We start from the raw sequence: 23,617 nt of genomic DNA, 5'->3' as shown, positions 1-23,617 counted from the left end.
ACTATCCTTTTTCCTTTAAGGCACTCTTGTCAGGGTTTTACAACAGAGACATAAACAAAACAGTCCCTCACAGATGCTAAATAAATACATGGATTTGTAAAAGGGTTATATATTTTTGGAGTAATATGACTTAACTTGGGGGTATCAAACCAAAGTCAAAGCTTTGTAAGAGAAAAGAAAATACTGTTTTTCCCAGGATGATGTTCTTGTATATCAATGTCAAAATAGTATGATAGAAAAAATTGCAGAAATGACTAAACTTCTATGCATTTACTGTTTTTCATTTTTCTTTTTGATACTGAAATCTAGAAGCCTTCACAATCTATGAAATAGATTAGTCTCCTTCTAATGTGAAAAAACAGAACCCTCACAAATGAGAATGATGCTTATCAAAATGCAAGGTATTTTAGAAAAACAGTTTCAAGCTGTATATTTCACAAATAATTCCTATTCAAAACCAAGTGGGTCTATCTTTCTAAGCCTATGGGTAGAGATACAGCACAATAGGAAAGTGTATATAAAATATGGGATTTTATGAATTCCGTGACTTTGGTGGGGTACAAAGCCAGAAGTGACTCTCATTGTGACTTCCCCTTGGGGGAATCTGGGCATGGTCTGTTTTCTACAGAGGGAGATCTTTCAGGAGTAAATTCCTTGTTCTTACAATGCAAGTTTGGGGAGGAAAATGGGAAAATGTCTTCTGGCCTGATGCTTGCTTATCTTAACACATGTTTTAAATTTAATCCACATTAACCATGGCGTAGGTGCACACAGCCATGTATTTAGGCTGCTGGCTCATACGCATTTCAATGACTAAAAGTATATAGACAGGAAGCAGCTATGAAACACAATATCTGTTTTTATTATTAGTTTAAAGGACTCTAACATAACAATACACCCCGTCGGATGGTTCAGAACCAAACAAAGGCAGTTTAGTTATTTATCTTGCATTTGCTTCTTTTAGGAGGCAAGAAACCCAGCACTGTGGAGTTGTGAGCTTATTTTTAATTAAAATCCTACAAATTAGAAAATGTCACATATGGTGGTAATAGTGTGTGTGTGTGTGTGTGTGTGTGTGTGTGTGTTACACACTAAAACTTTTATATGTGTGCTTGCTTCCTAAGGCACCCTGGATTGTGTGAGCAGCCATATAAGGATCTTTAGCTAAATAATTCAACCTCTGTTGACATTTAGGGCAATATTTAAGCTGCTTTGTCTTTCCATGCAAATAAGAGGAACAGTTTAAACTTGCTTAGTACTGGTTTTTTAAAACACCCCGCCTCTCGAGCCCACCATTTGCCCACGTCCCGTTTGAATGAAAGGACCCTGCTCTGGAGGGTAGGCCTAGCTGCCATTGTGTTTCTTCCTAATTAAAATGCAGAGTATTAAACACAGTTGAGTACATCCAAGCACGCACATCCTCGCTGTCATCACACACAGGAAGCGGAGCTCAAGCGCACTCGGTGAAGGCTCATTTCATAACATCATTAAGATCCATTGTACCCGCACATTTGAAAGGCTTTGTCAAAGCAGATAATAATGTCCTGTCAGAACGGGGCAAACAGACGCTCTTGCGAAGCTGTCCTTTGGCTCCTGTTTTAGCAAGGGAAACTGCTGCGTTCTTACAGCCCAGGCACAGGGCTCAGGCGGAGGGGGCTGCAAAATGTTATTTAAAAACAAACAGTTAAGTGAATAGTATTTGAGTCACCAGATGGGTGTGTTCCTGGGAGAGTCCTGGAGCACAGAGACTGGACTAAAGGCCAGGCATGAAGTGGGTGGAGTCAAAGGCAAGCGTAGTCTTTTCTAATCGCTTTAGAATGGGAGCTCGGTTTTTTTAAAAACGTCTTTTATACCTAGTTGAGTGGGGATGGCTGCAGAGACAGACTTCACATGCTGGCTTCCTAAGTAGCAGGGTAGAAGAATCGATTTTCTGGGAAAGACGCTGATGAGTTTTGCTTCGTCATATTCGATATTTTTCTTTACCGTGTTCATTGATCACGCAAATGTGCTGGAACAAGAGGGGTTAAAGGCGTCTGAGTCTTAACGTTTGGTTGAGAAATCTGCATTTAATGTGTTAGATGCCTTTGTGACATTTTCAGCAAATGTGTTTTTGGGGTACCCCTCCTCCAGCTGTTGCATAACAAGACCAGAGACAAGGAAGTATGATTTGGTGATGGCAGCCCGATAATTTGTGATTGGCAACTTTTTATCTAAATACCGGTGGCTATACGGGTGCAAAGGATCTAAAGATCCGGTCAATGTTCAATAAAGGTTCCCTGATGATTTAGTTTGAGCACTACTCAGGGTCTGGCTTCCAGGCCCCCAATGTAAAGTTGTTGAGGCCACAGTATGGTTGTCTCTAGGGGAGACAGTTTTCCATTGGTGAAATGACAACTGTTTGATTGAAAGGGGAGAAAAAAAAACCGGCCAATACCATCTTCACTGCCCTGTGGACCTCTTTTGGAGAGCAAGACATATGTCAGGATCGGAAAGAGCTGAGCAATGAAGCAAAAAGGGGCCGTGGACCTAGAGACTGTAGCCCACTGTGCTGAGGACGCGCTCGGCATTGCTACTAGAAAGCTCATAGACCCAGCCTCTTGGTCTTGGTGACTTCTGGCTTTCAAATTTCTTTCCTTCTCTTTCTGTTCGTTTTGTTACATTTCCTTTTTTTGTTTATTTGTTTGTTTTAAGACAGGGTTTCTCTGTGTAATCTTGGCTGTTCTAGAACTCACTCTGTAGACCAGGCTGGCCTCGAACTCACAGAGATCCACTCGCCTCTGCCTTCTGCGTGCAGGGCTTAAAAGCATGAGTCACCACCACCTGGCTGTCTTTCTAATGTCTAATAGTGAGACATTGGTTGGTTATTTTGGGTAAGATGCTTCCTCCAGATCACTTAAGGTCTCATCATTTGGTGCCACACTGGAGGGCTATTTCTGTGTGCTGGGGCGGCTTCTCTACAATTAGCTCTTACAATGTCCAGGTGGTCAGATATCAGATACAGACATGAAATGGCTGATAGGATATTGGCTGCTTATGGTGATTGGCTGAGCATAGTCAATAACTATGGAGAAAAATCAGTGTAGGCCATTGTCCTGCTTCCCCATTCTCATGGTTGCCTCCATGGTTCTGGTACCCACCCTGAAGAGTTCTGGAAGAATTCACTGTAAGTAAGTTTTGGATAAAAGGTGCACTGTTTTTAGTAACTTGTTAAGTTGACGATAGTGGGTCGAGCATGCAACACTTACATTAAGGTCTCTGAAGTATTCATTGTAGTCTAAGGCGTAGCCCACCACAAAGACATCTGGGATCTCAAAGCCAGCATCTTACCGGAAGGAGACAACGAAGAAAGTTTAGAGCGGGCACATATGCTTGCCATCACCATATTCTACCGTGGTGCTTAAATGGTGAGGCAGAAGGCAGCGGGAGGGAGAAGCAGAACGCAGAACAAGCCTGGGGTGCCAGAGCCACAGTGATAGCTTGGGGACACAAGGTAAATAAGCAAGCAGTGGAAAGAACGGACTTCCAGTGTTCGGAGTTGAGGAAGAGTTCAGGAGGCCCATTGCGTGGTAAGAAGTGGGAATGCTAGCCAAAGTGGGCTTGTCCACAATGAGTGGTATTTGCCTTAAAGAGCTTCTCTTAAAAGTACAAAGGACCATTAAAAAACAAGGCACCATGGCTTGGCCATACATAACCAGGTGCTCAGTAGCAGTCACCAGGAAGCAGTTCCTCAACTGTGTCACTGCCTTCCACTGCTTGAAGGGCTGGAAAGCAAAACCAGAGGGACAGGTGACAGGAAAGGCACTCCTTCAGCGTGAGGAGAGACCTGGTGTGGGATATCTCCATTCTGACCTCTGCATCGCCAATGCAGGGATTCTAATAGCACTTTATCTCCAATGAGGGCAGAATGAGAGGAAATGGATGTAAATACAGTCCAAGGTACTTGGGTGCTCAATGAGAGACCACTGAGAAGAAGATAGTGTTATCAGAGGCGCCCATCACTGGTGAGTGCAGCTCCTGCAGTGTTTGGAAATGTGGCCACCTGCACTCATTACTGGCCCCGGTAAACTACTTAAACTTGTTGTATTTCATTTCTTCATCTGTTAAATGGGCATTACAATAGCAACTGTTGTTGCTCTGAAGAGTTGTAGAGACTAAATGAATTAACCCCTGTGTGCCTGTAAGAACCTTGCCTGGCACATCATAACCTCTTACAGTGTTAGTCGGTATTATTTAAAATTATGTAAAAATGTATGTGTGTGCACACGTGTGTGTGTGTGTGTGTGTGTGTGTGTGTGTGTGTGTGTGTCTATGGAGGCCAATACACCACATCCCCATGAAGATGGAGGAGCAGTGGCTGTGAGTTGTGTCATGTAGATGGTAGGTTGAGAACTTGGATCCCTATAAAAACAGTCTGTCTGCAACCACTGGGCCATGTCTTCAGTCCTATCTTCTGAACATCATTTAATATAATTTCCTCACAAAATGTCTGCTTACTATTTTCATATAACAGCGACAGACACACCAGATTCCCAAGGCCAGTAAGTGGCAGGAACAGGCCATTGGCTCACTCTGTCTGTTCAGAAGTGTCCTGGTGTGTGATTGGGAACCCAGCAGGAGAGACCCGTGTTTAGAATGAAGAAATCCTGGCCTATCCATAGTATTCTCTGTCTAATGTTTTTTCAGCTTGCTGATGCGAATTTGATCCAAATTATCCTACATGTTTTAGAGCAAATGTAAGTGAGAAATTTTAGCTGAAGTCTGACTTATGCAAGTATTAAAAAAAAGTCACATCATGTTTAGAATAATAAATAATTCAGTGGCTTGTTTAATCCTCCTAACAACAGTCAGTCTTGTTCTGAGGAGGAGAGAAAAGTGCCCCGGACACGGAAAGTGCCCTGAGCACACGTCTAAACTCGAGTGTTAAGATGATGCGCACAGAGCTCCACTTGGTTGTGTTCTGGGTTCCTGAATTTTTTTTGGAGGTAGCAGGGAGATGACACACTAAATGCCCAAAGTCAGGACAGTGGTGGGAGAATCCTTCTAAAGTTGTGTGGTGTCTTTTTGGTGAAAATAGCTGACAGCCAGGGATCCTGAACTGCTGAATCAGTCTAGGGGAGTAAGTCTATCTGCACCCCAAAACTGATCAACTGTATAAAACCGAACAGAAGAAGTTTCGCAATGCACTGGGGTGTGGTGCACACCTATAATCCCAGCATTCTGCAAGCTGAGGCAAGAGGGTAGATGCCTTTTTGAGGCCAGCCTGGGCTACATAGCTGAGTTGTATAGTAGCCTGGACTGAATCACATACCAGTGAGGTTCTTTAAAATACAAACCAAACAAATCCAGTATCTAGAATGGAGTTGTGGCAAAAGATGCTGATTTAAAGCAGTGGTCTCTCAAAGAGCCCAGCTTCCTTCACAAGGTGGTAGAGTCGTAGAATTTGTAAGATTTTCAGTCCCACATGAAACACCATCACCAGGAAATTCCCCCCCCCCCAAACCTTGCAACACTTACAGTCAGGTCTAAAGCTGTCACTTCTGGCTGTCCTTTTCACCAACAAACTGCACAAAGAAAATTACTCTGGTAAATTGGGATGTGAATTTGCAAAGAGAATTAAACACTGTAGAGCTGTGTGCTCCTCCTAACGCCTGTGGAGTGACATCATCACTATGCCTACCTTTGCAGCTCAAGTGAGGCACCACCACGCTGGCTAGAAGGAAGCGTGCCGAGCAAGCAGGGCTCCTGTCAAAGGCCTTCCTCTCCCCTTTCTCTCTCGGGCTAGAAATCAGGCTTATTTGTCAGGGTGGTCAAACTACAGCATCCTAGGTACAGAGCCAATGGCTCAGAACAGTGCTCTGTGAGAGGATCTCTCTTGGTCTTGTTTTGAAGGACAGGACAGAAGATGGTGCCGTGGTGTCTGACTCACCTGGCTATCTTCACCATGTTGGGTTTGTATTTCTCAATGCTGCTGAGCAGGGCTTTCATGGTCCTCCCGGTTCCAACAACGTCCTTTGCAGAAAGCAGACAAATTCAACAAGGCAATTTGCACAGTATAATTCTCTTTACATCTGCAGAGCTATTCCCTATTAATAAAATGTACATTAATTTCAAATGCCAACCAATAGGAAACAGAATCACTTATGGTTTTATGGGCATTTCATTTTGGAAGCTAGAGACTATGTTGGTGAATAAATTCTGTTCTTGAATCCTTTGGCTGTGTGGAAGGATTCAGTTCAGCCTCTAGAGAGGATGTGGGCCTTCCTCATTGAGCTTACCCAGGTTTCTGCATGCACAGTCAGGGACTAAATTTGGCCTGGGGGTTACATTTCACAATACAAGAGACACATGAATTTTCATGGACATGGGATGCATATCTGAATACACTGAACGGATAAACACCTCCTCAGCCTCCCTACTCCTTAGGGGATGCCATGACTGGAAAGCTAAATGTGTCTGGGTAGCAGCTGGTGACAGCCAGGAGGTCCTCGGCTGCTGTGAGTACAGGGCCTCTGCCTCTGACGGGCTGTGGATGCCCAATTACACAGATTTGGCTGCTGTGATTTATTGTGCTCCTGACAGAACTCAGCTGTCAGGAACTGAGGCTGACCACACAGGTCTGAATGAAGCCAGGGTCCAGTGACTTCTGGCTGGAGGGTCTACTTGTGAGCTCTGGGAAGCCAGAGTTATGCATATAGAAGGTCACACTGGCAAATGTGATACTGAAGCCGGCAGACAAGATTCTTTGACTTTTGGGGTCTGAGAAGACAAGTGTCTTAAGGGAGCATGACCACTGCCTATGGGAGCCTACAGCAGTCACAAGGTGGCCTTTCTGCTTCTTTCTGAACAGAACAACAAAAGATCCACTACTACCAAAACTCCATAACTTCCCCTTGGATGTTGATTGACTGAGTTTAAGATCTCTGAGGCTTGAGAATGGATTAAAAGCATGAGAGGTCATCAGGTGAGGGGAGTTTTAGCCTTTGTTTTCCTGTTAAATAAACAACAGTGACCATACTGACTAGTTCTACAAGCAACTTTACTCAACCTGCAACTGTCTGGCTTTTAAATCCACACAAGAGTGGATTGACAAGTATTCGAGATTGGATATAAAGCGGGACCAGCTATCAAACAGTCATTGTAAAGTGTCGATTCTGAACTAGTGACTATAGTTGGCTTCTGTCACCCTGAGCTGAAGAGCCACACACAGTGGGGACTCAATAATTGACCAATTTGATAAACAAGGCCAGCATTTTAAATCTCACCACCGGAATCTGGAAACTTCCAAACACAGAAAAGGAAAAGACCAGCTTACCTCAACAATGAGAACATTCTGGAGGGAAATAAAGAACAAAAAAAACCCAACATTTCAGAATATGAGTGAAACAAATAAACAAGCGAAGAGAGCCTGGGTCACAGGATAAATACAAGTTTTGGTTACGGTTAGAATTTCACAGGGTGCTTTGTAGGCCTTGGCCATCCTACGAGTCCAGACAATTAGAGGAATGGTTCTCAACCTGTGGCTCACAAACCCATTAGGTCCTTTTCCCAGTCCATGTTTACAAATATTTACGATATGATTCACAGTAGTAGCAAAATTATAGTTACCAAGTAATAACAAAAATAGTTTTATGGTTGGGAGTCACCACAACATAAGAAACTGTACTAAGGGGTTGGTATTAGGCAAGTCGAGAACCACTGATTTAGAGGAAACCTACATGTTCTGGATTCATTTATTATATTCCGCTGGAATTATTTAATGTTGTAACTTTTCTGTCTGTACTCAGGCTTGGATAGCAAGCTCATGTCAGACCTTATTGCCTCTTTGAAGGGACTACCTATACACTTATGACATCTCAATAGTGCTATGTCCTTTGGGCTCCCATCTTTGGATAACAAGCTCACCAGGAAAGCCAGCCAACATAAACTATAACATTAATGGTGGTGTGCTCAGCAGATGAGCATATACTTAGCGATGACAGTCCTATTTTTTTATAGCCACCCAAATCCCCACTGTATCTCCCCTCAGATTTTCAGCCTAGTCCTCTTTCAATAGGACATGGAAAGTGTTGCAAGGGACCTGCTGTGTCCTTTCTATTGACGTGTCCAGATCCCTTGCTAAATGCTTACCAGGGATCCATCTGTTTTCCCACAAGAACACAAATTACATTTTATCCCTAGTTCTTGTTAGACTCCAACTTCATGTAATGGTGAGTTGTTTGTCTTGCCTGCATGTAGAAGCAACAATTGTTCTTTAAAAGACTATCAAGCTTATTAATGAATTAAAATCAGCCAATTAATTGGATTAGTAGTAATATGCTGAATGTTGTTCCATCAAATTGTGACTATGTTAATAAACCATTTCACTCACGATGTGGGGAGACTATTTCTTGAAAGCAATGCACCTTTACTTTATGGCGTTATTTATTTATTTGTTTGTTTGTTTGTTTGTTTGTTTTTGTGTGAGCACATGTGCACATGTGAAGGTCAGAAGACAAACTGGCGAGTGGCTTATCTTCTCTCACCATGTGCTATCTGGGGGTTGAACTCAGACTGTCAGGCTTGAGGGCAAGTGCTTTAACTCTGCTAGGCCATCTTGCCAGGCCCCTAATCCTTCATTCATCTTTGATATATCAGATCAAACTAAAAATTTCTTCTGTATATCTAATACAAAAGAGGCTTAATGAATACAAATGTTAAGAAGTTACCTACCCATGATAAAGCTGTGTTTCCGTATCACACATGTAAAAATGTCTTTCTGGAAGTGCTTTCTCTTAGGTAGGATGTTCTTATTAAACCCACTTATTAAGAACATTAGTTTTATCTTCACGGTGGAGGGACATATTGTTTATTTTCAAAGCCCATGAGTCCTTTCCAAGGCATTGCACATTAATGTCCTATGTGAGGGTCAGGTCATCATGTCCCCTAAGACTCACACTGACAAGAGACTCTTTAGCACTTTCAATTTGGCTAACTATGGCCTTTGCCCTCACTCCACAGCACTTAACTTGGATGTGTATTTTCAGTTTGACTGAGGCTTGACCAAGCCTATTAGCCAACCAGGATGCTTAGAGATTGCTGTGGTTAATTGAATTTACCTGTTTACAATCCCTTTTTGGTTAAATTTCTTTCCATAATATGTTAGGATGCATGCTTGTCTAATAAAGTAAAAAGTCCTGAAGAGAATTATGTCTCAAGAACTTCAAGTCTCTGAAGAAAGAAATTGAAGAAGATATCAGAAGATAGAAAGAACTCCCATGCTCATGGATTGGCAGGATTAATATAGTAAAAATGGCCATCTTGCCAAAAGTAATCTAAAAATTCAATGCAATCCTCATCACAATTCCAAATCAATTCTTAATAGAGTTATAAAGAACAATTTGCAAATTCACTTGGAATAACAAAAAACCCAGGATAGTGAAAACTATTCTCAACAATAAAAAAACTTCTGGGGGAATCACCATCGCTGACAGCAAGGCACATTACAGAGCAATATTGATTTAAAAAAATAAAAAACTGTATGGTATTAGTACAAAGACAGCTAAAACCATCCAGTGGAAAAACGATAGCATTTTCAACAAATGGTGCTGGTTCAACTGGTGGTCAGCATGTAGAAGAATGCAAATTGATCCATTCTTATCTCCCTGTACATAGGTCAACTCCAAGTGGCTCAAAGACCTCCTCATAAAACCAGATACACTCAAACTAATAGAAGAGAAAGCAGGGAAGAGCCTCGAATACATGGGCACTGGGGAAAAGTTCCTGAACAGAACACCAATGGCCTATGCTCTAAGATCAAGAAATGGGAACTCATAAAATTGCAAAGCTTCTATAAGGCAAAGGATACAGTCAAGAAGACAAAATGGCAACCAACAAAATGGGAAAAGATCTTTGCAAATCTTACATCTGATAGAGGGTTAATATCCAATATATAAAAAGAACTCAAGAAGTTAGACTCCAGGTAATGAAATAACCCTATTAAAAATGGGGTACAGAGCTAAACAAAGAATTCTCCACTGACGAATATCGAATGGTTGAGAAGCACTTAAAGAACTGTTCAACATCCTTAGTCATCAGGGAAATGCAAATCAAAATAACCCTGAGATTCTACCTCACACCAGTCAGAATGGCTAAGATCAAAATCTTAGTCAGCTGGTGAGGATGTGGAGAAAGAGGAACACTCCTTCATTGTTGGTGAGATTACAAGCTAGTACAACCACTCTGGAAATCAGTCTGGCAGTTCCTCAGAAAACTGGACATAGTACTACCTGATGACCCAGCTATACCACTCCTGGGCATATACTCAAAAGATGCTCTAACATACAAGTACACATGCTCTACTATATTTATAGCAGCCTTATTTATAATAGCCAGAAGCTCGAAGGAACCCAGATGTCCTTCAACAGAAGAATGAATACAGAAATTGTGGTACATTTACACAATGGAGCACTAATCAGCTATTAAAAACAATGACTACATGAAATTCTTAGGCAAATTCTAGAAAATATCCTGAGTGAGGTAACCCAATCACAAAAAACAGCCATGGTATGCACTCAATGATAAGTGGGTATTAGCCCAAAAGCTTGGAATACCCAAGATACAATTCACAGACCACATGAAGCTCAAAAAGAAGGAAGACCAAAGTGCAGATGCTTCAGTCCTTCTTAGAAGGGGGAACAAAAATATTCTCAGGAGAAAATACGGGTACAAAATTTGGAGCAGAAACTGAAGGAAAGCCATCCAGAGCCTGCCCCACCTGGGGATCCAGCCCATATACGACCACCAATCCCAGACAATATTGCTGATGCCAAGAAGTGCTTGCTGACAGAAGCCTGATATAGCTGTCTTCTGAGATGCTCTGACATGACAAATACAGAGGCGAATGCTCATAGCCAACCATTGAACCGAGAAAGGTTCCTTAATGGAGAAGTTAGAGAAAGAATTGAAGGAACTGAAGGGGTTTACAATCCTATACGAACAACACCAACCAACCAGAGCTCCCAGGGACTAAACCACTATCCAAAGTGTACACATGGACAGACTCATGGCTCCAGCTGCATATGTAGCAGAGGATGGCCTTGTTGGGCATCAATGGGAGGAGAAGCCCTTGGTTTTACCAAGGCTCCATGCCCCAGTGTAGGGGAATGTCAGAGCAGGGAGGTGGGTGGGTGAACACCCTCACAGAAGCAGGGGGAGGAAGGATGGGATTGGGGGATAGAGGGGAATCCAGAAAAGGGGTTAACATGAAATATAAATAAAATATATCCAATGAAAAGAAAAAATGCTAGTAAAAAAAAGTATTATGTCTTAGTCTCTCCTCCTCTTCTTGTTTCTCCACCCTCCTTCCCCAGTTCCAATATAGAAACGATGTAAAAAAAGGCATCATCTTTCAAAAGATTAAGTATGATTTTAAGACTGTTACTAGGAAGTGGGACTTGAATGGATATCCATCTGAGATATATTGTCAAAATAATTCTAACATGTTTTAAGCTTAAAAGGTTTTAAGGAAGATGTCTCTTCTCACTTCATGTCTCCTCTCCCCATGTGTTGCCTTAAGAGGCTGGCATCTTGACCTCTGCACTACCTTCCTGGCTGGTGGGCCTGAATTTCTTATGCATGCTGCTACGTTACATTTCTAAAAATACACCATTAAAAAAAGTTATTTTATTTATTTATTTACTTATTTATTTATTTACTTATTTATTTATTTATTTATTTATTCATTCATTCATTCATTCATTTATTTATTTATTTATTTATTTATTTATTTATTTATTTATTTATTTATTGCCAAGCTGAGAATGAAAGCCGTGAATGCCAGGCAAGTGTTCTAACCTCAGCCTCATATATTAACTAACACTTTTCATAAAACTAATTTGGTTTTTAAATGTATTCAAAGCATATTTGAAAACATAAAATTTAAAGATTTTCCCTCTTTGTTCCCTCTTTCTTCCTCTTTCTGAAAACATACTAGGTAAGCAAGTAGTCTACCACCAAGCTACACTAAGCCATGAACTTTGCTTAACTTTTGATGTGTATTTCGAAGAAAGACTTTAAATGTATTCATGTGCTTTAAAAAAAGATTAAACTTGCAGTACCATTCTCTATTTTATATAAGCAAAATCTTACATCTGTAAAAAATAATAAGTTCTTAGTATCACATAAAGCCAACGACATATTCAAATTTTCATAATTGTTCTTTAAAATTAGTTTGTCTGTTTGAGCTAAGACTAGACATTGGATTCTACTGTATTTTGAATGTATTCTCAAGAGTTCCTAACTTGGAAAATTAATCACCAATGCACATTAAGATGGGGCCCAATACAAGGTGATCCAGCCACGTGTTCTGCCCTCAATAATAGAGTATTGCTATCATTACAAGAATGGGTTAGCTGCCTTACTTAGTAGCAGATTGTTAGAAAACTGAGGTAGGTCCCTGTCAGTCTCTCATCTCTTTCTTATCTTTCCACTTTCTACCATGGGATGATACAGTATGAAGGAAGAAGGTATAGGAGATGTATCTGGCCCAACCTTGGAGGCATTTGTGTTAGTATCTAAAGGATCCAATTCTTGGGTTTCCATGCACCAAGATTGGACTCAAGGGCTAAGAGACAAATAGTAACCCATCTTCATACGGTCAGCACAGAACTCTGAAGCACAGGAAAAGGCAAAGCTCAGAAAGGCTTGTGCTCCAGTTATGGTGGCGCACACGTAATCAGAGCACCTAGGAAGCAAAGGCAAGAAGATCATGAGTTCTATGTCAGCATGGGTTATAGAGCAAGACTCTGTGAAAGGACAGAAGGAAGAAGGAAGGAAGAAGAAGGAAGGAGATGGGGTAGAAAAAGGAAAGAACTCTGTGTGGTGAATGAATAATTTTGGCTTTCACTTTCTGTAGTTCTTTTTACTGACAAGACACCATCTCCGCCTATCTTTAAGGATTTGCAGTTCTTCCTTAACCAACCTTTCGTTACCATCTACTGATTTTAATTTGTGCTGAGCAGTCTACTATGAGCCCCACGTACCAAGTGGGTAAAGCTGAGGATTTTTTTCTTCCCGGAACACTTTGTGCCTCCAGAACACTTCCCATCTAATAATGATGATCGCTGAATCTGAGATGTTTGCCAATTACTGTCTTAGTCATCTGGTCTCACCTAGCTCACTTCCTCCCAGGGAGCCAGTAAAAGTCTGCGGGGGGCTGTAGGCGAAAATTCTATAGGGACTCTCTAGACTCCAGTGTGTTCTTTTGCTGCTCTTCCGGGGTCTGAGCAAAGCTCATCATATTGAGTTTTCCTAATGAAGGAGGCAATGAAGGAAAGAGAAATTATACAAATACAAACATTTTTTTAAGTTGACGGTTCTTACTTTTAAGCTTTGAAAACACAAAGCGATCAGGGGTTTTGTGGGTGTGGTCGCCTTCGGAGGGATTGGCAAGGCAAAGATGGGCTGGATGGTGGCTGTGAGGAGGAGTGTGACTATAAACCCCACAAGGGAAGGAATGTTCCTCAGCATTTTATTTTATGTGATAACTCACAAAATTGCCAGTGTCATCCATCAAATTCGACTATTGTTCTCAGCCTAGTCAGAGGCAATAAAAAGAAATGATTTAAATTAAGGGAGCGGGTGGTGGTGGTGGCTGTGGTGGTGGTGGTGGCGGCAGCTGTGATTTGGCAGATTTCAATGCTTCCTTCTGGCATTTGATTAGAAACTTACTTGGGGGTGGGGCACTCGTCTCCTGAAATCTTGCATAGAACCTGTCCAGCTGTGTATCTTCACTGCCAGATCTGGGCCTGTTCGCCTGCCTTTCAGTTTTATTCAAGCCTTTCAGGGGTTTCTTTTGAACATGAATAGACTCTACCTGCTTTAATGGATACACACATTTTATGAAGTGCCATTAAATCAACTTGGGGAAAACAATCAGAATGAGAGTGTGTTGTGCAGACAGTTTAAATACAGTGAGTCAATGCTTTTAAGTGCAGGGAGTCCACTGAACAGAACTGTGGAGGGCTTGTTGTATGCAACAGCACTGGCCTATTTAGAGCCACAACTTAGCCAGTCTCCCCTGAAAGTGAAAGAAGGCAGCAGTAAAGACTGGGAGGGGAGAGAAAGACAGATCCTTTCTCTTAGTTGAACTCCCAACATCTTCAGAGCTCCCCAGAGGTTCCAGGGCTGTTGGTTACAAACTTGGCACTGCTGAATGGGGGAGCTGTTTCCACGTGCTTTCTAAGGTTTTTCCTTTCACATGATTATGTCAGAACCATTTCTATGGCTCCCTCTTCATTTTGGCTGCAGCCCTTATCTTCCAGGTTTGCACACACAGGCAAACACTCTGGTGGCTCAGCTCCTGCCCTTCCTCCTACCACGTGTCAGGTTCACTCTGTTTTTCAAAATTCATATTAAATAAGTAAAACTCATAATTAATTGTTTGACTGAATTTTGAACAACATACCATAATTCTTTTCCCCTTAAATGATTCCAGGATGTCACCTTTGCCCAAACTCAGTAAATTCATCTCTTTATTGAGACAACCAGTCTATTCTGTAAACCCAACTACATTTTCAGCTATTTTATTATTTCCTTGTTCGGTTCCTGACTTGTTTCCTTAGTCATGTAGGTCCAGCCCTGTCTAGTTTCCTACTTCCCCCTTCTAGGGCTGATTCTCTTCTGTGTTACTCCCACACCCCCACCTTCTCCTTAAGATCATTACAGTTCCAAGGACAATCATCTCCTTCTCCTTCTCCTTCCCCTTCCCCTCCTTTTTTGTACAAAGAAAGGGGATTTATGGAAAGACTCAGAGAGCTATTCTTGAGGTACTCAACGCTGAATGAGAGAAGCCATGTCCAAATTCCTGGTAGGGTAGCAATGTGAAAATATGCGAATTTATTCGCTGCATGGTGAGTGTGAGAAAGAGGAAGTTAGATAATGACCTGTAATGACCCTGCCAGCTGATGCGGCTATTTATTACAGTTTAGATTCTTCTATAACTACTAAAAACAGGGACCCAGTAAGTGCTGAGTGCTTTAGTCTCTTAAGCTTGTCCCACATCACACATCTGCCTCATTGTGAAGAGATTCTACTGATTGAATTTCTTTTTTTGTCTTGATTCTTCTTGGGCAGACAGGACTGAACAGGTGAAGGAACCATGCCGTTGAACGGGTTGAATGTAAACTGTCCTCCCCAAATGCTCCCACGTTAAAGGCTTCTTACCCAGGTGGTGGCACTACTACAAGGAGACCATGGCTCAAGGACCAAACTTCATGACTCTGCTACTTTGAAATGGGCTTTATTAGATGAAGGAGGTTGCTGAGGCATGTCTTTGAGACGGGATTTATGTCTAGTCTGGCAGACTCCCCTCCCCCAGTCTCTCCTGGCCAACAAGGTGGGCACACCCTCCCTTCACCAATCACCATGTCTTTCTATCATGATGTCCTGACTTAGGCCAAGTACTGAGGTCCCTGAAACTGTAAGCCAAAACAAACCGTTCCTCTTTTTAGTTGTCTTTTTTTCAGGTATTTTGTTACAGTGCTAAAATGTTTGAGTAACACAATGTCCTTATTTTATAAGGCAAAGGACATCCCTAAAGTCAAATGAAAAATGTTCTTTCTCCTTTTTTCCTGTATTGCTGGCCGTTCAATCCAGGGTCTTGTGAGTGAGAGCCACCCAAGCACTGTGCCTACCTCACTACACCCCAGCTACAGTCTTTTTCTCTTCCACTTAGCCATGTCTACTTACTTCCTCCGGCTTTCTTCTTAACTTTCCTCAATATGAAGCTTTGCCCTCTCTTGGACACTCCGCATTTTCCCCCTCCAGCCGTAAGCGGAATCAGCTACTCTGATACATCCTTTCCTTGGTAGCCTTATTAACTTCTGTTGCCCTCCAAACCATCCTCTATGAAGCAGCAAATGTGCTTGGTTTGGGATCCCATCACTCACCAGCAGAAGCCTGGCCAAATTGGCTTGGGTATAACAGTTTCCCCTACGTTCTCACCCAAGACTGACTGAAACCATCTCTCTGATTCCTACGTCGGATGATGCACTCCCTGCTCATTCAATATTTACTCTAACCTGTGCTGGAGTAGGCTGTGTTCGATGCTGGGGTTGAGGTGGTAAACCCAGTGGTCCCTGCCCACTTCATACTGATTTTCTGAGAGGAAAGGCACATTTTAAAAAAGCCCCTAAGTAAATGCTAAATTGTAAACTGTAGAAAGGGCTCCAAGGGAGTTGGGCTCACATACAAATGCATACTGGAGCTGGGGGATGGTAGGGAAGCAGACTAGGCTCTCCTGACAGCTATGCAGGGAAGTCGTGCCGTACAGAGCAGAGGTTGGAGCTAAGTCCTAAGAGGAAAACATATTCCAAGAAGAAGGCATAGCATGTCCAAGGGCTTGGCAAGAAAGGGTTAGCTAGCAAGGGTGCAGTACCATGAGGGCAATAAAACATGACAATGTGGTAGGGATGCCAGCTGGATCAAGCAGGATTTATTGTAGTCAGGAATTTGGATCATACTTAAAGAGGATTGGGGAAGGTTTGCTAGGTAAACCACAAACACCTAATTATAGTTTAAGGTCAGGTAATCAATAAACAAATTTTTAGAGTAAGTATGTCCAAAATACCACACGAGACACAATTACAGTAAACATGTTTACTGTGTACTTACACTAAATATCTACTCAATATTTGAAGTTCAAATTTGACTGCTCTACTGGGTTTTTGTTTTGTTTTTTGTTAAGTCTGGCAACTGCTAATTAAGAGGCCACTGGAAGGTTTTAATTGGCAAAGGGCATAACCTGATTTGGTTTTTAAGAAGACCCCTTGGGCAGCTTTGTGGAGAACAGTTTGAAAGTTAACAAGAGTCAATTGAAGGCTAAAGTTTAGGCAGCAAGTTATGCTCAGAGGGAAGTTCAGTGGGGTGGAAGTGAGGTTAGGGTGCCCGAGTTAGGGTTTCATTGCTATGAAGACACACCATGACCATGGTAAGCAACTCTTATAATAAAAGCATTTAATTCAGGCTGGCTTACATTTTAAAAGTTTCGTCGATTATCATCATGGAGGGAAACATAGCATGCAGGCAGACATGTGGAAGAAGTCGAGAGCTCTATATCTTGATCTTCAGGTAGCAGGAGGAAACTGTGTGCCACACTTGATATAGCTTGAGCATATGAAACCTCAAAGCCCACTTCCATAGTGACATATTTCCTCCAACAAGGCCACACCTCCTAATAGTGCCACTCCCCATGGGCCAAGCTTTCCAACCTATGAATCTGTGGGAGCCACACCTATTCAAACCACAAGGGGTGTCTAGTGCCTTGTAAACCTTGAAGTTGGAAGAGACCATCTAGGAGGTTTCAAAGGTGGATTCTAACTTAAGATCTCTGCTGTGGCTCCTGAGACTCTGCATTTCTAATAAGCCCCTAGAAATCATGTCAATAAACTATAGCCCCAGGGATACATTAAGCCTCATCTCTGTTTCTATAAATAAAATTTCATGGGAACAACATTCATTTTCTTCAGCATCACCTCTGTTTGCTCTCAAGCGACAGTGGAGTCAAATAGCTGTAACAGTTAGCCTGCACTGTCCAAAATATTTCTATTTGACTCTTCAAGGGAAAAGCTTGCCTGCCTACACTTTACTTTGAGTAACAACGGTCAAGAGTTGGAAGACAGTCAGGGAGGTAAAATGTGTATAAATACTCTGACTAGCTGAAGGTATATGAGGGTTGGGAGATGTTTGGCCCTGTCTCACTTAGCCTTCTCCTCTGCTGGGAGCAAGGCACTTGAACTTCAAAATCAAGTTGATATATTAATTGCTGAGTGGCTAGTCCTTGTTGATCCATCTGAGAAGTTCTTGGCCCAAGGAGTTCTACTTGGTGCCTATTTAAACATGCAGAAATGTATCTCCACAAACAGGAGAGTATGGATATAACTACATAGCACTGGGTGAATCTGGAAGAAACCATCTTGTTAACTGCGAGTCAATGGTGACTCCTGCTTGTATTCACTCCTGCCTAGTGGTACACCTTTCCCCTGAATGCACAACTGCTAGAGTCTCTCTTATTTACAGCAGGAGATACCAAAGCCAAAACATGCCCTGCTTTCTGCTTACTCCACCACTGGTAAGAAGCCACCCCTCCCTGAACCCTTCCAGTATCTGAAGGGCATACCTGCGAGTGTCTATGAGGGAAGTTACTTCAGAACAAATTGGTATAGGAGGGGAGAAAAAGCCCAATAGGAATCCTTTCAGAATTGTCGTTTTGACATTACTCTCAGTAAAACACAAACAAGATCTGACCCTTGTGGAGTAGTAACTGTATGAAAAAACTAGGCTAAAATGACTTAAAGAACCTTTCCAGAGTGTTAAAAGCTATGAATTTCAGGAAATTTCTGCGAGTAGTTTTGTTTTACTAGGCTATTTCCTGCTGTAGCATCATGATGTCAAATGATGCCTAGTGATAAGTTAACATTAACAGGTTCATTGCAGCTGCCAGAGAAAAAGATTTACTACTCTTGGAACTCACTAGGCTGTCTTCAGTGGAAGCAGAAACTGTTTTCTAGTCAGAGTCTGTGCATCCCAGTAGCATTTTAAATATTAGGATATGTATTTTTATGAAGTGGGGCTGTTCTATTTTTCCCCATCTGGGGATTGTGTGACAGTAAGAACCGTCAAGGATGAGAGATTAAGCATGTGTAATAGACTGACACACTCTACTTAGAAAGCTGAAGGTGTCTGTGGGAAATGATCATAGCATTGGTCAGGATAGGTGAACAGAACTGAATTCTGCTGTTGCTAGTTGCTGTCATCTTTCCCAGCAAATCTGCATTTCAAGTCACACTCCACCAGGGTCATCTGCTTTGTAAAGCAGTCATCCTGAGGATCCTAGAAACTGTGTTAGATCCAAATAATCCTTTCAGTTCAGAAGTGGCAAACGGCAAGTTAGGAACTTCAAATTAAAGTAGAACACTTCCCCAAATCTAGTGGGTTTCATTTTCTCTCTTTCCACCTCCTTTTCTCTCTCCATCTCTCTTTCTCTGTGATATTAGCTCTTCAGCAACACGGGCTAATAAGTGGCCCCCAGCCCATGTAACACATTTCAATAAACCCGTTTAAATGTCTTACCACAGTGCCTGCTGCAAAGCAACAGACACAGAAGAGCAGACAAAAGACAAAGCTTGTTTGGGGGTGGAGGTGCCTACAAAGAAAATAGAAAAAAAGCCTGTAATGGCCCCAAGGGTTTTTGTTGTCTGAAATAAGGTTGGAATTGGAAGCTTGGAGGATTTGGTTCGCAGCACGTCCTGGAAGCTTTCTACAGGCAGGGTTTTGGACAGGAGAAATCATTAAAGGGCCTCACACATCTATTTGCATGAATTAGCAAACCCGGGAGAGCTTTTGAAATGCATTTGGAGCTCTGACCTGACAAGAAGGTCACATAGATGTCCCCAGAAGTGTATGTCTACTGAGAAGTTACATTAACAAACCTTTCCAGTCAGCGTTGAAAGATCCTCCTCTCCAATGATCTGCATCTCACCCACAGACCGATCGTTCTACCGAAGGGGGTGGGGGGGGGGAAGAAAAGGAAGACAATCATTTTAGTGCACAAGAGAACCTTAAAAGCACATTTTCCCATCTCATTGGTTAATGGCTAGATAGTGCCTTGCAAATACAGCACACATAGCTAGCTAGGGCTCATGGTTGCCTATGGTTACCAAGAGCCACTTTCCAGAGGGCTCTTGAGACAAAGCCAGCTAATGACTGGCTGGCAAGGAAAGTCTGGGGAGGGGAATGGACAGCTGGAGAGAGGATAGCAAACTTAATCTACCATAGATGATACCTATCCTGAGGCAGACAAATAGGAAAAGACACACACTCAGACTTTACTGAGGTGAGGGAACTGGGGGGCCCTGAATGACTTCCAATAAGCTCTGGCAGAAGAGAACAACCAAATTCCAATACTCCAGAAATGGAACCCTTGTCTATTTTTTTGTCATTGTAAACTCAGCCCCTCATCTGAGGATAAATAATCCCAATAGACCATAGGTTTCTGACATAAGTGAGCAAGCCTTCTGTTGCCCCAAGAATATGAAACTCAGGGAGATTGGTTTTTTGATCCACATCTTCTAAAAGTGAGCTTATCATTCATGTTTTCAATGTTTAAATAACGAACATTACCGTGTCCTAAGAAAGCCTCAAAAAGCAAGGAGACCAGCAAGCACTCAAACAGGTTCAAGTGCACCTTATGAGAATCACTTGGGGACAGAGTGGAAATCAAACTTGGGCTTTAAGACAGGCACACACTAGAGGAATTCAAGCACACAGACCAGCTAGTTGGCTCATGACCAAAGCAAGAATGTAGTGATGCAGATGCCTTGATTCAAAACCTAAGAAGCCACTCAGTCTAGTTCTGTGATGAAGCCGGAGGTGCTGAGGCAGGAGCTGAGGCAGGAGCTGAGGCACACAGTGATTGTTATGCCTGTCTAGCAGTTCTTGTCTTGAAAAGGTCTTCCCTCATTCTGGAAACAGTCATCCCCTAGGTCAGCCAGGCCCAGGCTTGGCATCATAGAGAAAGCAGCTGGAGGCTACATCCAGCCTTAGATTACAAGTCCCTCAAGCTAGTTTCTGGAAGAACTTCCTTGAACTGGGCTGAACTGGATTGTGCTGCCTACAAGTAGGACTCTGTTGGAATACAGAGTTACTTAGTCAGGGGACTGGTTTTCTAGGAAAGGAAAAAATAGCCTAAATACCAGTATGTCAGTTCTGATAGTGAAGTCACTTTGTTTCACACACACACACACACACACACACACACACACACACACACACACACACACACACACGAGAGAAAGAGAGACCTTAAATATTCACACCTTTAATCTCAGTACTAGGAAGGCAGAGGCAAGTGGATCTCTGGTGAGTTGCAGACCAACCTGGTCTACATAACCCAGAGCTATCTAGAAAGACCCAGTCTTGAAAAACCAAAATAATGAATAATAAATCAGTAAGTAAATAGTAAATGGGTCACTTGTACTTGCTGAAACATTTAGAGCAAGCATTGAAAGGAAAGTCTGAAAGTGAACCCTTAAATTAAACAGTTTGCTTCTTGAACAAGAAAGAGAACACTGGATGTCCAGAATTCTAGGCTGTTTTTATACTGGTGAATACAATCACATTCACAAGCCCATCTGGTAGTGGCTAAGATTGTTGAAAAGAAAAATGTCAAAGGAGGGCTGAAGAGTCATCTCAGTGACTAATCACTTTTTCTACACTTCTACAGAACCCATGCTCTATTCTCAGACACCTTCAGAAGGTCATGTTACAGTTCCTGGGAGTCAGACACCCTCTGTGGCCCCAGGGGGCAACTGCACTCATGTGGCATACACAGACACATACATATGTAAGTCAAAATTTTAAGAAATCTTTGTCTAGGAAGATGTTTTCTTATCACTCTTAGGAGCACTTGGATATATGGCTCAACACAGAAGATCTGTATATTAGACCAGCTAAGTTGTATCTGGCCTCAGAAGAAACACAATTTCAGGTCAGGGATATAAGAAGCTGGGTGCAACGGCTAAACCATAAAGCAAATAAGATTAATGGCTCAGAGCACATTTTCAAATGATTCTGTTATTACACTCACACTGTTGAATGTTTATCTCTGTTCTATTGATTTTGTATTTGCTTTGTCAAAAACAACAACAACAAACACAGACTATCGGCAAACTAAATACTGTGCTCAAAGTCACACGGTATGCTGCCAAGAGAGTCTCATTTACAAAGGCCTTTCTTAGTCCAACTTTCTAAATATGTTTTTAATATTAGATTTGTTCTTAACCCATCTGGAAGTTATATCTTCCAAGTGTATATATAGTCAATTATCCCAACACCCTTTATTGAATTGTTTATTTTCCCCCTATGGGCTACAAATGCTAATTTTAAAAAAATTATAATTTTTATCCTCATGTGTAAGGGTCAGTTCCTATATTTGTCCAATCTAACATGCCTATTCTAGTATTAATTAATCCAGTATGCTCAACTAATTAATTTGACTTTCCAAGTAGTCATAAATAGGAAATAGTGAGTTAACCTTTCCTAATATTAAAATTTTATTCTTGTAATTTTTACAGTTCTTAAATATCTTAATATCTAGTTATAAATGATGTTTTTATATTCTCTGGCTAGCCCATATAAAATACACACAATCCTGATATTGTATTACAAGCCGTAAGCCCAAATGGGGCTGTTTTTGAGCGATTTAACTTACACCCCAGCCATCTGTCCCTTGTTACTTGCTGTTTCTCCTGGTCATGTGCTCACAGTCCAGTCTCCTCTCATGGCCACTTCCTCCTCCCCTTGTCTCTTCCTTTCTCTTGGTCTCTCCTGAGACCTTTCCTTAGATCCTCAAGTCCCGCCTTTCTCTCTTCCTACTACCCAATCACAGGCTTTACCTTTTGTTGACCAGTTAACGTTGGGAGCATGTTTATACATTAAAAGCCAGTGTACATGAAGATCTGCTCTTCCTGGGGCAACCAGATCTTGGGGTACAGAATTTAGCATTTGAATACATTGTAGCACAAGAGCAACTCCAACATCTAATAGGGGGTGTTTTTATTTTAATTTTTTAGTTTCTGTTTTATATTTTGGCTATTTTTGGTCTTGTTCTGTCTCCTTCCTTTGGGTTGTTTTGAAGATGAAGTGGATTGACTCACATGGGACACTAGGAACAGAGAAAGGCATGTGGCTGTCTTTGATCCACAAGACACTTACTGTTACTGTTTGGATGACAAGCATTGCGGCACTGTCACTGTGACAACAGTGTGGCCTCCAGCCTGGGCACACTGGGAGGTAGTAGACCCTTTAGGGGCTTAGCAGAAAGAGAACCTGTCGCTGGGGCTTGTTCTTGAAAGTGACACTGGCACCATGACGCTTCCCCATGCTCCTCCTCTCATTTCCTGCTCACAGGGTCAGTGGCATGGCTCCTGTGCTCCCTCTAAGATGTGCTGAGTCACAACAGATCTAAAAGCAATGGAGCCAGTCAGTCATGAGCTGAAACCCCCAGAACCGAGAGCCAACACATACCTGTCTTGATTAGAAGTTGGTTTTCTCAGGTTATTTGTTACAATGGTGGCAAGCTGATGGATCTTACACTTCATTATGACTTTTTCCTTTTCAGCTCATTTAGAAAACAGCTTCTTCCTAGGCACGCAAGAGTCTGCAGCTCCCCTGGTCCAGTGACTATAAAAGTGAGCTTTTCTTTCTCGGAACTTAGAGAGCCAAGCTCCCCATCTGTAGACTTTTGACCAACCTTGCTGCTTTCATCCCGTTCTACCCTTCCTCCAGCACTTCAGAAGATGGTGACCGACTCCTAACTGTGCCGGGATGCTCCGGTGCCCCCTCCCCTGCTGCTGACCTTCCTCTACATAGGCATTCAGCTGGCCACTTGTTCTGCTCTGTCGTGCCTGTGGTTTTCATCAACCTGTCCCCTTCCTAAAGCTTCAATGATGACCTCCTTGCCCATGGAGGACTTCTCTTTCTCCTTTCAGTCATTGCTCACACACATTTTATTTCTTTGATCTTATTCTCTTAGAGTCAAAAGGATCTACTGGTCAAAATAATAGGAGCTCTGGCCTGTGTG

The 23,617-nt window shown here is 42.1% G+C and overlaps 1 protein-coding gene across 1 annotated transcript in view; it reads right to left on the bottom strand.

Annotated features, from left to right (window-relative positions):
• Window positions 1-1,960: 1,960 nt before the first annotated feature.
• The window catches only part of PRTFDC1 (phosphoribosyl transferase domain containing 1), a gene marked incomplete at both ends in the record, with an annotated part of 82,402 nt that continues 60,745 nt past the window's right edge, over window positions 1,961-23,617 (bottom strand). Inside the window, 6 exons of the mRNA XM_080918483.1 lie at window positions 1,961-2,008; window positions 3,246-3,322; window positions 5,515-5,561; window positions 5,927-6,009; window positions 7,313-7,330; window positions 19,467-19,532. Coding sequence (XP_080774609.1) covers window positions 1,961-2,008; window positions 3,246-3,322; window positions 5,515-5,561; window positions 5,927-6,009; window positions 7,313-7,330; window positions 19,467-19,532 — 339 coding nt within the window. The remainder of the gene's footprint in view (window positions 2,009-3,245; window positions 3,323-5,514; window positions 5,562-5,926; window positions 6,010-7,312; window positions 7,331-19,466; window positions 19,533-23,617) is intronic.

Source organism: Micromys minutus, assembly GCF_963924665.1.
Source record: "Micromys minutus genome assembly, chromosome: 6".
NCBI lineage: Eukaryota > Metazoa > Chordata > Mammalia > Rodentia > Muridae > Micromys > Micromys minutus.
Note: the sequence above shows the minus strand (reverse complement) of the source record. Positions and strands in the feature narration are given on the sequence as shown.